Here is a 14,335-nt window from a genome sequence, read left to right as displayed (position 1 = left end):
TCCTGTTAATAATGAGCCATAAGAACAAGGAATCACATATGTTGGTTGGAGCCGGAGGACGGATATATGTTTTCATATAGGCATTCTTATGTTGTTCATTAAGTCAAATGTAACAAGTAACAAAGTAACTTACTTTATTGCTGAAAGTAGGTTTCAGTTCAGCAAAGAGGTATCGCAGAATAACAACTGGCAGGATACACATTATGGCAGCGAGGAAAATAGTCAACCATACAAGCGGTTGGTTCAAGGCATTCCTTGCAGTTCCTACAAAATAAAATGGTGTGTTGTATTACATTAAAAAAGCTGCAATAATGAATAATTTGACTATTCATTCAAATACTTTCTCATTTGGATTTCAGCAGTTTAAAAAAATATATATATTTTCAATCTTTCTTGCTTTAACGTTCTGAGTTCACTTTGCTACTTCTGTTTCCTTGATTTCTCACTCGAGGACTGCTGTTAACTCTCCTCTAAATGGTGAAATCTGTGAAATATCCAACACACAATTCTAATAAAGACATTTATTCCTTGTGGGACACTTGGAGGAGACCCCAGGGTTGTTGGGACATTTGAAGCGTTTTATGGCAGAGAATGTAATGTCTAGTATTGATGAAGAAGTCTAGGCATGTTGTTGCAACAGATGATATGCACAACAATCTTGAAATGTTGGTAGAAGGAGAGAATGTTTAAAGTGATAGATGGCTGTCAATTAAATAGAATATTTAATTTAAATGCTATCATGTTTGTCAAATGTTATTGGAGCTACAAACAATGTCTTGAGGACAGTCTGTATTACAGTCAAGGAGGTGCCAAATGTCTTAATACTTATACGGGTAGATAAATCTCCCTGTCCAAGGACACTGTGGGAAGCTCGATAAGAAATTGCTGGAGTTCTGGCTGAGATATATGAATCATGTTTAGACATGGGTGAGCTGCCAGAAGACTGGTGGGCAGTTAATGTTATACCTCTACATAAGAAAGGCTGCAAAGAAAAACCTGGAAATGATATATTAGTAAGTCTAACTAACTAATGGTAGGACAGTTACTGGAGAGGATTCTGAGAGATAAGACATACATACATTTGGAAATACAGGGATTAATTATGGATAGCGAGCATAGCTTTCTGCATGGGAATCATGTTTTATGAATTTAACTGAGTTTTGCGAAGTAACCTGCAGACATAGCCTATATTGATTTCGGCAAGGTCTTTAGTAGGTTTCTGCATGGTAGACTGGATGGTTAGATCACATGGGTTTCAGGGCGAATGGTCAAACTATATACAGAATTGGCATCATGGTAGGAAGCAGAAGGTGCTGGTGGAGGATTGTGTTTAAGACTGGACGCTTGTCCAGCGCTGTTTGCCATCTGTATCAATGATTTGGATGAGAATGTACAAGGCATGAATAGTAAGTTTGCAGATGACACTGCAGTAGATTGTGAAGATGGTTATCAAGAATTAAAGCAGGATCTTTATTGGCTGGGCAAGTGGGCCGAGGAATGGCAAAAGGAATTTATTCAGATGAGCATGAGGCGTTGCCTTTTGGAAAGTCAAATCAGGGCATGATGTTCACAGGGATGTTAGAGCCCTGGGGACAGTTGTAGAGCTGAGGGATCGAGGAGTATAAGTACATAGTTCTCTGAAAGTGGCAGGTAGACACGGAGGTGAAGAAAAATGAATACACAGAAGCAGCGAGAGCTAGTATTGGATAGGCGTCCGTGAGTAAGAGGGAAAGTAGATTTTAAAAAGGCGCCAAAATCCCAATTCAAGCGTTACCGTGGAGGTGAGAGAGCAGGAACAGCCAAAAGGCAGCAAGAGCTAGGATTGGCTAGAAGTCGAATCTCCGGCGAGGAGTGGAGACTACGCCAAAAGTTGGAGAATACGGGACGCGGTGAAAACATGACGGGTAAGCTGATTCAGTGTGAGGCTTGCAGGATGTGGGAGGCAGGGACACTGATGGTGCCTCTGGCTGCTACAACTGTGGTAAGTGTGTCCAGGTTCAGCTCCTGAAGGACCGTGTTGGGGCACTAGAAGCAACTTGATGACCTCATGAACATCCGGGAAAACGAGAGTTGGGTGGGGGGCTGGTGCAGGGAGCAAGGATTTAGCTTCAGAAGGGACGGATTACACCTTAACTGGAGGGGGACCAACGTTCTGGCAGGCAGGTTTGCTAGGCCAACACGTGTGGCTTTAAACTAAATAGTGGGGGGGAGGGATTGACAAATTGGGAGTATAAAAATTGAGTTAAAGGGGAGTACAGGAAAAAGTTACAAAAGACTCCCGAATTAATGGGAAGGAAAGTTCGATAAGGGATAAGAGAGTAAGATCAGGGCCAATATTGAGCGGTGTGAGAGGGGAGATGAATACCGGTCAATGTGCTGCATATGAATGCATGAAGTATAAGAAATAAAGTGGACGAGCTTGAGGCTCAGTTAGAAGTTGGCAAGTATGATGTTGTGGGAATTACAGAGACATGGCTGCAAGATGGCCAGGGCTGGGAACTGAATATTCAAGGGTATACATCCTATCGAAAAGACAGATAGGTGGACAGAGGGGGTGGGGTAGCTCTCTGGTGAGGAATTAAATTTAGTCCCTTGCAAGAAGTGACATTGAAACAGGAGATGTGGAGTCAGGATGGATAGAACTAAGGAATTGTAAGGGTAAAAAGACCCAAATGGGACTTATCTACAGGCCCCCTAACAGTAGCCTCGATATAGGGTACAAGTTGAATCATAATGTGGATAAATGTGAGGTTATCCATTTTGGTGACAAAAACGGGAAAGCAGATATTATCTAAATGGTGGCAAATTGGGAAAGGGGGAGATGCAGCGAGACCTGGGTGTCATGGTACACCAGTCATTGAAGGTAGGCATGCAGGTGCAGCAGGCAGTAAAGAAAGCGAATGGTATGTTAACTTCAATTGCAAAAGGATTTGAGTATAGGAGCAGGGAGGTTCTACTGCAGTTGTACAGGGTCTTGGTGAGACCACACCTGGAGTATTGCGTACAGTTTTGGTCTCCAAATCTGAGGAAGGACATTATTGCCATATAGGGAGTGCAGAGAAGGTTCACCAGACTGATTCCTGGGATGTCAGGACTGTCTTATGAAGAAAGACTGGATAGACTTGGTTTATACTCTCTAGAATTTAGGAGATTGAGAGGGGATCTTATAGAAACTTACAAAATTCTTAAGGGGTTGGACAGGCTAGATGCAGGAAGATTGTACCCGATGTTGGGGAAGTCCAGGGCAAGGGGTCACAGCTTAAGGATAAGGGGGAAATCCTTTAAAACCGAGAAGAGAAGAACTTTTTTCACACAGAGAGTGGTGAATCTCTGGAACTCTCTGCCACAGAGGGTAGTTGAGGCCAGTTCATTGGCTATACTTAAGAGGGAGTTAGATGTGGCCCTTCTGGCTAAGGGGATCAGGGGGTATGGAGAGAAGGCAGGTACGGGATACTGAGTTGGATGATCAGCCATGATCATATTGAATGGCGGTGCAGGCTCGAAGGGCCGAATGGCCTACTCCTGCACCTAATTTCTATGTTTCTATGCTACGGTTGTTATGGGAGATTTCAACATGTAGGTAGACTAGGAAAATCAGGTTGGTACTCGATTCCAAGAAAGGGAGTTTGTGGAGTGCCTCCGTGATGGATTCTTAGAGCAGCTTACATAGAAACATAGAAATTAGGTGCAGCAGTAGGCCATTCGGCCCTTCGAGCCTGCACCGCCATTCAATATGATCATGTCTGATCATCCAACTCAGTATCCCGTACCTGCCTTCTCTCCTGCTTGTACTGGAGCCTACCAGGGAGAAGGCAATTCTGGATTTAATGTTGTGTAATGAATCGATTTGAAAGGGAATTTGAGGTTAAGGAGCCATTAGGAGGTATTGACCATAATATGGTAGGTTTTAATCTACCATTTGAGAGGGAGAAGGGTAAATCGGAGGTGTTAGTATTACAGTTCAACAAAGGGGAGGGACTATGGAGCCAAAGCTGGCCAAAGTTGACTGGAAAGATACCGTAGCAGGGATGACAGTGGAACAACAATGGCAGGTATTTCTGGGAATAATACAGAAAGCGCATGATCAATTCATTCCAAACAAGAAGAAAGATTCCAAGGGGAGTAAGGGGCAACTGTGGGTGACAAGGGAAATCAGGGACTGTATAAAAATAAAAGAGAAGGACAACATAGCAAAGATGAGCGGGAAGCCAGAGGATTGGGTAACGTTTAAAGAGCACAGAAGATAACTAAAAAGGCAATACGGGCAGAAAAGATGAGGTACGAAGGTAAGCTAGCCAAGAATATAAAGGAGGATATTAAATGCTTCTTTAGGTATGCGAAGAGGAAGCAAATAGTTAAGACCAAAGTTGGATTCTTGAAGACTGAAAAAGGTGAATTTATGATGGGGAACAAGGAAATGGCAGATGAGTTGAACAGGTACTTCGGATTCGTCTTCACTAAGAAGGACATAAACCATCTTCCGGATGTACTAGTGGCCAGAGGATCAGGGGTGACGGAGGAACTGAAGGAAATCCACATTAGACAGGACTTTCAGAAAGCATTTGATAAGGTCCCACATAGGAGATTAGTGGGCAAAATTAGGGCACATGGTATTGGTGGTAGGGTGCTGACATGGATAGAAAATTGGTTGGCAGACAGGAAACAAAGAGTAGGGATTAACAGGTCTCTTTCAGAATGGCAGGCAGTGACAAATGGGATACTGCAAGCATGGTGCTGGGACCGCAGCTATTTACAATATACATCAATGATTTAGATGAAGGGATTCAAAGTAACATTAGCAAATTTGCAGATGACACAAAGCAGGGTGGCTGTGTGAACTGTGAGGAGAATGCTATGAGAATGCAGGTGGATTGGTTAGATGAAGTTTAATGCGGATAAATGTGAGGTTATCCACTTTGGTAGCAAAAACAGGAAGGCAGACTATTATCTAAATGGTGTCAAGTTGGGAAAAGGGGAAGTACAATGGGATCTGGGGGTCCTTGTACATCAGTCTATGAAAGTAAGCATGCAGGTACAGCAGGCAGTGAAGAAAGCGAATGGCATGTTGGCCTTTATAACAAGAGGAATCGAACATAGGAGCAAAGAGGTCCTTCTGCAGTTGTACAGAGCCCTAGTGAGACCACACCTGGAGTATTGTGTGCAGTTTTGGTCCCCTAATTTGAGGAAGGACATTCTTGCTATTGAGGGAGTGCAGCATAGGTTTACAAGGTTAATTCCTGGGATGGCGGGACTGTCATGCTGAGAGAATGGAGCAGCTGGGCTTGTACACTCTGGAATTTAGAAGGATGAGAGGGTATCTCATTGAAACATATAAGATTGTTAAGGGCTTGGACACACTAGAGGCATGAAACATGTTCTCGATGTTGGGGGTGTCCAGAACCAGGGGCCACAGTTTAAGAATAAGGAGTAAGCCATTTAGAACGGTGACGAGGAAACACTTTTTCTCACAATAAGTGGTGAGTCTGTGGAATTCTCTGCCTCAGAGGGCGGTGGAGGCAGGTTCTCTGGATGCTTTCAAGAGAGAGCTAGATAGAGCTCTTAAAAATAGCAGAGTCAGGGGATTTGGGGAGAAGGCAGGAATGGGGTACTGATTAAGGATGATCAGCCATGATCACATTGAATGGCGGTGCTGGCGCGAAGGGCCAAATGGCCTACTCCTGCACCTATTGTCTATTGTCTATTGTGTCAAATTGGGAAAAGGGGAAGTACAACGGGATTTGGGCGTCCTTGTTCATCAGTCAATGAAAGTAAGTAAGCAGGTACTGCAGGCAGTGAAGAAAGTGAATGGCATGTTGGCCTTCATAACAAGAGGAGTTGAGTATAGGAGCAAAGCGGTACTTCTGCAATTGGACAGGGCCCTAGTGAGACCACACCTGGCCCCCAAATTTGAGGAAGGACATTCTTGGTATTGAGGGAGTGCAGTGTATGTTCACAAGGCTAATTCCCGGGATGGCGGGACTGTCAAATGTTGAGAGAATGGAATGGTTGGGCTTGTATACTCTGGAATTTAGAAGGACGAGAGGAGATATTGAAACATATAAGATTACTAAGGGTTTCGACACGCTAGAGGCAGGAAACATGAGGCAGGGGAGTCCAGAACCAGCGGCCACAGTTTAAGAATAAGGGTTAAGCCATTTAGAACGGAGATGAGGAAAACATTTTTCACACAGAGAGTTGTGAGTCTGGAATTTTCTGCCTCAGAGGGCGGTGGAGGCCGGTTCTCTGGATACTTTCAAGAGAGAGCTAGATAGGGCTCTTAAAGATAGAGGAGTCGGGGGATATAGGGAGAAGGCAGGAAAAGGGTACGTGAATGATCAGCCATAATCACATTGAATGGCGGTGCTGGCTCAAAGGGCTGAATGGCCATAGGGTATCACTTCATTTTCCCAGCTGTCGTTCACAAAGCCCACCAAAAGCATGCCTCAGGTTTCCAATCTAATCGCATTGTAAAAGTTGCAATTATATGTGTAATTGAGATCTGCCTTTTTCAGGACAAATTATTTGGACTCAAAGATATTTTTTTAAATGTAAAATGGAAACCCCAAAATCCCAAGTGGGCTTGAGAAATGTGTAGTGAATTTGAAGATTTAACCAGTTACCTATGGCAACCTATCCCCCCTTAATAGCCATGAATGGCTGATATTCTTTCGTCTATTTATTTTGTATATCATTCTTTTACATGTAAAGTATTCCATATGAATAGTCAAATGAAATTATTTTCTTTTGTTTAAGAAAATAGGATTAGCCTTCTCTAGTATTATTGATCTATAAAGTATTTTTTAATAGAAAGTCTAATAATTGCTTTTATATAAAATGATATACAGCTATTATTTTCACTGTATTATACATACCTATAAATGGAAATGAAGTTGGGAATATCAGATACATGCCATTGCTGTACATTGTAAATGTTATTGCAAAGTAAACTGCTAGACTGCCCCAAATGAAAAAGTGATTGATAGCTGTCCAGTAAGCTGTATCAAGTGCAACCTGTTGACAAGCAGCAATAAAAGCAAGGTCAGAATTATTCACCAATAAATAAAACTTTATTAGCCTAGCATTCTGAAGAACTGTGGATTTTATTTTACAATAGTAAATTGAAATGGCTATAGCTTCAGACATTAAGTTACACTCATAGTATTGAGGGTAGAAGTCGGGAGGTCATGTTGCAGTTGTATAAGACGTTGGTGAGACCGCATTTCAAGGACTGTGTTCAGTTCTGGGCACCATGTTATAGGAAAGATGTTGTCAAGCAGGAAAGGGTACAGAGTATATTTACGAGGATCTTGCCAGGACTGGAAGGTCTGAGCTAAAGGGAGAGGTTGGGTAGGCTGAGACTCTATTTGGAGTACAGGAGGATAAGGGGTGACCTTATAGAGGTATATAAAATAATGAGTGGAAAAGATCGGTTAGATGCACAGAGTCCCTTGCCCAGAGTAGGTGAATTGAGGTCCAGAGGACATAGGATTAAGGTGAAGGGGAAAAGATTTAATAGGAATCCGAGGGGTAACTTTTTCACACAAAGGATGGTGTTTGTATGGAACGAGCTGCCAGAGGAGGTAGTTGAGGCTGGGACTGTCCCAACGTTTAAGAAACACTCAGGTACATGGATAGGACAGGTTTGGAGGGATATGGACAAAACGCAGGCAGGTGGGACTAGTGTAGCTTGGATATGTTGGCCAGTGTGGGTCTGTTTCTACGCTGTACAACTCTGTGACTCTACACATGAGCTGATATTGTTTAATATTATAATGATAAGCAGCAATAAGGTACTTGGCATTAATTAAAATGATTGTGTGCTGGACCCTGGTAGTATCCAAAAGGGAAACACAAATAAGTATAGCTATTTTGCCTTTTTTCATAAAATAGATTATTAATAGTGATTTAATTCATCAATCATTTAGATGTGTTTTGGGAATTAACTGTTCTCCGAGTAAAAGAAAATCACATCTTGAACAATAAGGATGTTGTCAAATGGGCATGGAGAAAGCTTTGTTAGCGTTTATATATTATACCTGAACCAGAACAGGACCAACATCTTTGTAGGAAGGTAGATATGTGCTGTTGAGGAGAGTTTAACCTAATTAGCAGGGGAACGGAGCACATTATTAGGTTTACAGTTGGGAGGAAGGTACAGTCATGAACTTGTAAGGGCAAAACTGCATACATTTTAATATCAGGGGCGTGACGAGTGAAGCGGTTGAATTTAGAGCATTGATAAGCAGATGAGAATATAATATTGTTGCAATTATAGCAACGTGACTGAAAGAGGGACAGGACAGGCTACTGGATGTTTCAGGTTATAGAAGCTTCAGATATGATAAGTGGAAGTAAATAAGGAAGGAGCGCTGCATTATTGAATAAGGAAGCTATCTCTGCAGTCATGATGGGTGACCTAGAAGGCTCTCCAATTAGGCCATATGGATAGATCACAGAAATAACAAAGGATGCATACTTTGCTGGGTGTATATTGCAGACTTCCCTTCAATTAGTGGGAGATATGACAGAAATATTTCAAATGTCATTAGAAACGGGAATAGTGCCGGAGGATTGGCATACTGCGCATGTTGTTCCATTGTTTAAAAAGGGTTCTAACAGTAAACCTAGCAATTATAGACCTGTTAGTTTGACGTCAGTGGTGGGCAAATTAATGGAAAGGATACTTAGAGATAATATATATAAGCATCTGGATAAACAGGGTCTGATTAGGAACAGTCAACATGGATTTGTGCCTGGAAGGTCATGTTTGACTAATCTTCTTGAATTTTTTGAAGAGGTTACTCGGGAAATTGATGAGGGTAAAGCAGTGGATGTTGTATATATGGACTTCAGTAAGGCCTTTGACAAGGTTCCTCGTGGAAGGTTGGTTAAGAAGGTTCAATTGTTGGGTATTAATGGTGGAGTAGCAAGATGGATTCAACAGTGGCTGAATGAGAGATGCCAGAGAGTAATGATGGATGGCTGTTTGTCAGGTTGGAGGCCAGTGACTAGTGGGGTGCCACAGGGATCTGTGTTGGGTCCACTGTTGTTTGTCATGTACATCAATGATCTGGATGATAGTGTGGTAAATTGGATTAGTAAGTATGCAGATGATACTAAGATAGGTGGTGTTGTGGATAATGAAATAGATTTTCAAAGTCTACAGAGAGATTTAGGCCAGTTGGAAGAGTGGGCTGAAAGATGGCAGATGGAGTTTAATGCTGATAAGTGTGAGGTGCTACATCTTGGCAGGACAAATCAAAATAGGACGTACATGGTAAATGGTAGGGAATTGAGGAATGCAGTTGAACAGAGGGATCTAGGAATAACTGTGCACAGTTCCCTGAAGGTGGAATCTCATGTAGATAGGGTGGTAAAGAAAGCTTTTGGTGTGCTGGCCTTTATAAATCAGAGCATTGAGTATGGAAGTTGGGATGTAATGTTAAAATTGTACAAGGCATTGGTGAGGCCAATTCTGGAGTATGGTGTACAATTTTGGTCGCCTAATTATAGGAAGGATGTCAACAAAATAGAGAGAGTACAGAGGAGATTTACTAGCATGTTGCCTGGGTTTCAGTAACTAAGTTACAGAGAAAGGTCGAACAAGTTAGGTCTTTATTCTTTGGAGCGCAGAAGGTTAAGGGGGGACTTGATAGAGGTCTTTAAAATGAGAGGGATAGACAGAGTTGACGTGGATAAGCTTTTCCCACTAAGAGTAGGGAAGATTCAAACAAGAGGACATGACTTGAGAATTAAGGGACAGAAGTTTAGGGGTAACATGAGGGGGAACTTCTTTACTCAGAGAGTGGTAGCTGTGTGGAATGAGCTTCCAGTGAAGGTGGTAGAGGCAGGTTCGATTTTATCATTTAAAAGTAAATTGGATAGTTATATGGACGGGAAAGGAATGGAGGGTTATGGTCTGAGTGCAGGTAGATGGGACTAGGGGAGAATACGTGTTCGGCACGGACTAGAAGGGCCGAGATGGCCTGTTTCCGTGCTGTAATTGTTATATGGTTATATAGCAGCTGATCTACTGACAGTACACGGAGAGGTGCAAGTGCAATGGGATTTTCGTTGTACGGCGTTTTAAGACTGTGATTGCCTCAATGTGATAGGCTGAGCAGGAATTTTGAAAGTGCATCCAGAAGAACGTCATGAGCCATTGTGTAGACAGTACTACTAGTAAAGTGATAATACTGGACCTCTTCTGCCGACTGGACTGGCTTAGATTTTCTAAATATGACTGCCTATCCACCCCAAGTGTATATATTAGAAGGCTATGGAATCATGATTGTAATCATGTATTGTCTTTCTCTGACTGACTGGTTAGCACGCGACTAAACTAACCATATAACTAATATATAAAATTACATAAAACGTACACAGTGGGTTGCAAAAGTATTCATACCCCTTGAACTTTTCCACATTTTGTCACGTTTCAACCACAAACGTAAATGTATTTTATTGAGATTTTATGTGATAGACCAACACAAAGTGGTGCATAATTGTGAAGTGGAAGGAAAATGATACATGGTTTTCAAATTTTTTTACAAACAAAAAACTGAAAAGTGTGGCGTGCAAAAGTATTCAGCCCCCCTGAGTCAATACTTTGTAGAACCACCTTTCGCTGCAATTACAGCTGCAAGTCTTTTGGGGTATGTCTCTACCAGCTTTGCACATCTAGAGACTGAAATTTTTGCCCATTCTTCTTTGCAAAATAGCTCAAGCTCAGTCAGATTGGATGGAGAGTGTCTGTGAACAGCAATTTTCAAGTCTTGCCAGAGATTCTCAATTGGATTTAGGTCTGGACTTTGACTGGGCCATTCTAACACATGAATATGCTTTGATCTAAACCATTCCATTGTAGCTCTGGCTGTATGTTTAGGGTCGTTGTCCTGCCGGAAGGTGAACCTCCGCCCCAGTCTCAAGTCTTTTGCAGACTCTAACAGGTTTTCTTCCAAGATTGCCCTGTATTTGGCTCCATCCATCTTCCCATCAACTCTGACCAGCTTCCCTGTCCCTGCTGAAGAAAAGCATCCTCACAGCATGAAGCTGCCACCACCATGTTTCACAGTGGGGATGGTGTGTTCAGGGTGATGTACAGTGTTAGTTTTCCGCCACACTTGCGTTTTGCATTTAGGCCAAAAACTTCAATTTTGTTCTCATCTGACCAGAGCACCTTCCTCCACATGTTTGCTGTGTCCCCCACATGGCTTGTGGCAAACTGCAAACGGGACTTCTTATGGCTTTTTTTCAACAATGGCTTTCTTCTTGCCACTCTTCCATAAAGGCCCGATTTGTGGAGTGCACGACTAATAGTTGTCCTGTGGACAGATTCTCCCACCTGAGCTGTGGATCTCTGCAGCTCCTCCAGAGTTACCATGGGCCTCTTGGCTGCTTCTCTGATCAATGCTCTCCTTGCCCGGCCTGTCAGTTTAGGTGGATGGCCATATTTTGGTAGGTTTGCAGTTGTGCCATACTCTTTTCATTTTCGGATGATGGATTGAACAGTGCTCCGTGAGATGTTCAAAGCTTGAGATATTTTTTTATAACCTAACCCTGCTTTAAACTTCTCCACAACTTTATCCCTGACCTGTCTGGTGTGTTCCTTGGGCTTCATGATGCTGTTTGTTCACTAATGTTCTCTAACAAACCTCTGAGGCCTTCACAGAACAGCTGTATTTATACTGAGATTAGATTACACACAAGTGGACTCTATTTACTAATTAGGTGACTTCTGAAGGCAATTGGTTGCACTGGATTTTATTTAGGGGTGTCAGAGTAAAGGGGGCTGAATACTTTTGCACGCCACACTTTTCAGTTTTTTATTTGTAAAAAAATTTGAAAACCATGTATCATTTTCCTTCCACTTCACAATTATGCGCCACTCTGTGTTGGTCTATCACATAAAATCCCAATAAAATACATTTACGTTTGTGGTTGTAACGTGACAAAATGTGGAAAAGTTCAAGGGGTATGAATACTTTTGCAAGCCACTGTGCATGAAAATAAAGCATGTGAATAATTATTGTTACCTGCAGAGTGACAGTCACAAGCAAGCATGTCTGAGCAATTAAAGCAAATGACTGATAGTCTGAAATGGTCCTCCCATCATCTCTTACTGCTTCAGTAAGGGCACCGTAAGGAATAAAGAAGAGTACTAAGGAACTGTAAACTCCATGGATAACACATTTCACAAATTCTAATTTGCTGAAATTATGATTAAGCTGTCCAGGTTCATAAAGTTGAGGATATGCCATACTCCAGCGATCATTAAAATCCTGCAGAAACAAAACCAAACACAATTGTATTGAATGGTTTATGTTGTTGCATTTGTGTGTATCTCTCCTTACAAATAATATTGAGATAATATAACATTACTGTTTCTTTGAAAAGTACTAGCGTATTTGATTAGCTAGCAGACCATGTGTAGAGTGGGTACAGCATAACAGATCACAGTGAGGATTTTTTCGTCTGTTCATCATTTGTTTAACAATCAAAGTGCAACAGAAACAATGCCCGGTCAAGCTTTAGAATTATGAGGGGAAATTTGCACCTATTTGCGGAATGAAGAAGAAAAAGGGCAACACGAATGTTCACAATCACACATAAGAAAATTTTGTAACGTTCTTTTTTCCCCAATAATAATTGTTGAAAATTTCATGGAATACCGCAAGAACTTCAAAGTGGGCTCCGCAGATCATGCCATTGCTGACCTTTTTCTTTGCCAAAGTCAGTTTGATCATTAAAGGCTGCTTGCAGATGCAAAGCTAGGCAATATTGTCATAATATGATGAAACTATTTGCTGGGTTCAGGTTTATTATTGTGACATGTACCAAGGTACAGTGACAGCCTTTATATTGCATGCTATCCAAAAGTTCAGACACATACATACAATGGTCAATACAATGGATAGAACAAAGGAGAAGATACAGAATATATTTCTCAGCATTGCAGTGTATCAGTTCCATAGACAAAGCCCAATGTCCAATGGGTTAGCAGTGAGCCAGACAGTACACTTGATTATGGAAGGACTTTTCAGAAGCCTGATAATAAAGAGGCTCTGCAGCAAAACTCTGCAGCATTACATTGCCAAGCCTTGCTTTGTGAGATCTGATAACACCTTCAAAAGGTCAGTGTTCAGCATTTACTTCACTGATGAAGATAATCTTTAAAAAAACGTGAAATGCTGGAGTAACGCAGTGGGTCAGGCAACATCTCTGGAGGACATGACCTGATAACATTTTGTGTCAGTTCTCCCCATAACCCCTGACACCTGTACTAATGAAGAAGCTATCTATCTGACTTGGTCTCCACAGCTTTCTATGGCAAAGAATTCCACAGATTCACCACCCAATGACGGAATACATTTCTCATCATCTCCTTCCTCGTGGAAACATCCTCTCTACATCCACTCTATCCAAGCCTTTCACTGTTCTGTATGTTTCAATGTGGTTCCCCCTCATTCTTCTAAACTCCAGCGAGTACAGGCCCAGTGCCAACAAATGCTCACCAGTGGTTAACCTACTCATTCCTGGGATCGTACTTGTAAATCTCTTCTGAACACTCTCCAGAGCCAGCACATCCTTCCTCAGATCTGGTGCCCAAAATTGCTCACAAAATTCCAAATGCGGCCTTACCAGCGCCTTATAGAGCCTCAACATTAAATCCCTATTTTTGTATACAAGCTCTCTTGAAATAAATGCTAGCATTGTTTGCTTTCTGTACTTTCGATTCGACTTGCAGATTATTTTTTGGGGAATCCTGCACCAGGCTCCCAAGTCCCTTTGCACCCCCAATTTCTGTATTATCACCCCATGCAGTAAATAGTCTATGCCTTTATTCCTACCACCAACATGCATGACTCCACACTGTGCTACACTAGATTCCATCTGCCACTTCTCTGCCCATTCTCCCAACCTGAACAAGTCCTTTTGCAGAGTCCCTGCTTCCTCTACCCCACCTGCCCCTCCACCTATTTTTGGATCATCCACAAACTTTGCCACAAAGCCTGCAATCCCCTCATCCAAATCATTAATATACAGCGCGAAGAGTAGCGGCCCCAGCACCGACCCTTGCGGGACTCCACTAGTCACTGGCAGCCAACCAGAAAAAGCCCCCTTTATTGCCACTCTTTGTCTTCTGCCATCCAGCCAACCTGCTATCCATGCTAGTATCTGCCCTTTGATACCGTGGGCTCTCATCTTCCGAAGCAGCCTAACGTGTGGCACCTTATCAAAGGCTTTCTAAAAATCTAAGTAAACAACATCTACCGACTCTCCTTTGTCTGTCCTGCTATTTACCTCTTCAAAGAATTCCAGTGGGATAATATTG

At 42.1% G+C, this 14,335-nt stretch overlaps 1 protein-coding gene across 3 annotated transcripts in view; it reads right to left on the bottom strand.

Annotated features, from left to right (window-relative positions):
* LOC129696117 (probable phospholipid-transporting ATPase IM) overlaps nucleotides 1-14,335 on the bottom strand; it is a 199,420-nt gene that overhangs the window by 5,691 nt on the left and 179,394 nt on the right. For all 3 annotated transcript variants that reach the window (XM_055633597.1, XM_055633586.1, XM_055633606.1), the window contains 3 exons: nucleotides 12,036-12,281; nucleotides 6,873-7,011; nucleotides 134-264 (listed from right to left, as the gene is read on the bottom strand). In XM_055633597.1, coding sequence (XP_055489572.1) covers nucleotides 134-264; nucleotides 6,873-7,011; nucleotides 12,036-12,281 — 516 coding nt within the window. The remainder of the gene's footprint in view (nucleotides 1-133; nucleotides 265-6,872; nucleotides 7,012-12,035; nucleotides 12,282-14,335) is intronic.

This window comes from Leucoraja erinacea, chromosome 1, assembly GCF_028641065.1.
Source record: "Leucoraja erinacea ecotype New England chromosome 1, Leri_hhj_1, whole genome shotgun sequence".
Classification (NCBI taxonomy): domain Eukaryota; kingdom Metazoa; phylum Chordata; class Chondrichthyes; order Rajiformes; family Rajidae; genus Leucoraja; species Leucoraja erinaceus.
This window is presented reverse-complemented; position numbering and strand designations above follow the sequence as displayed.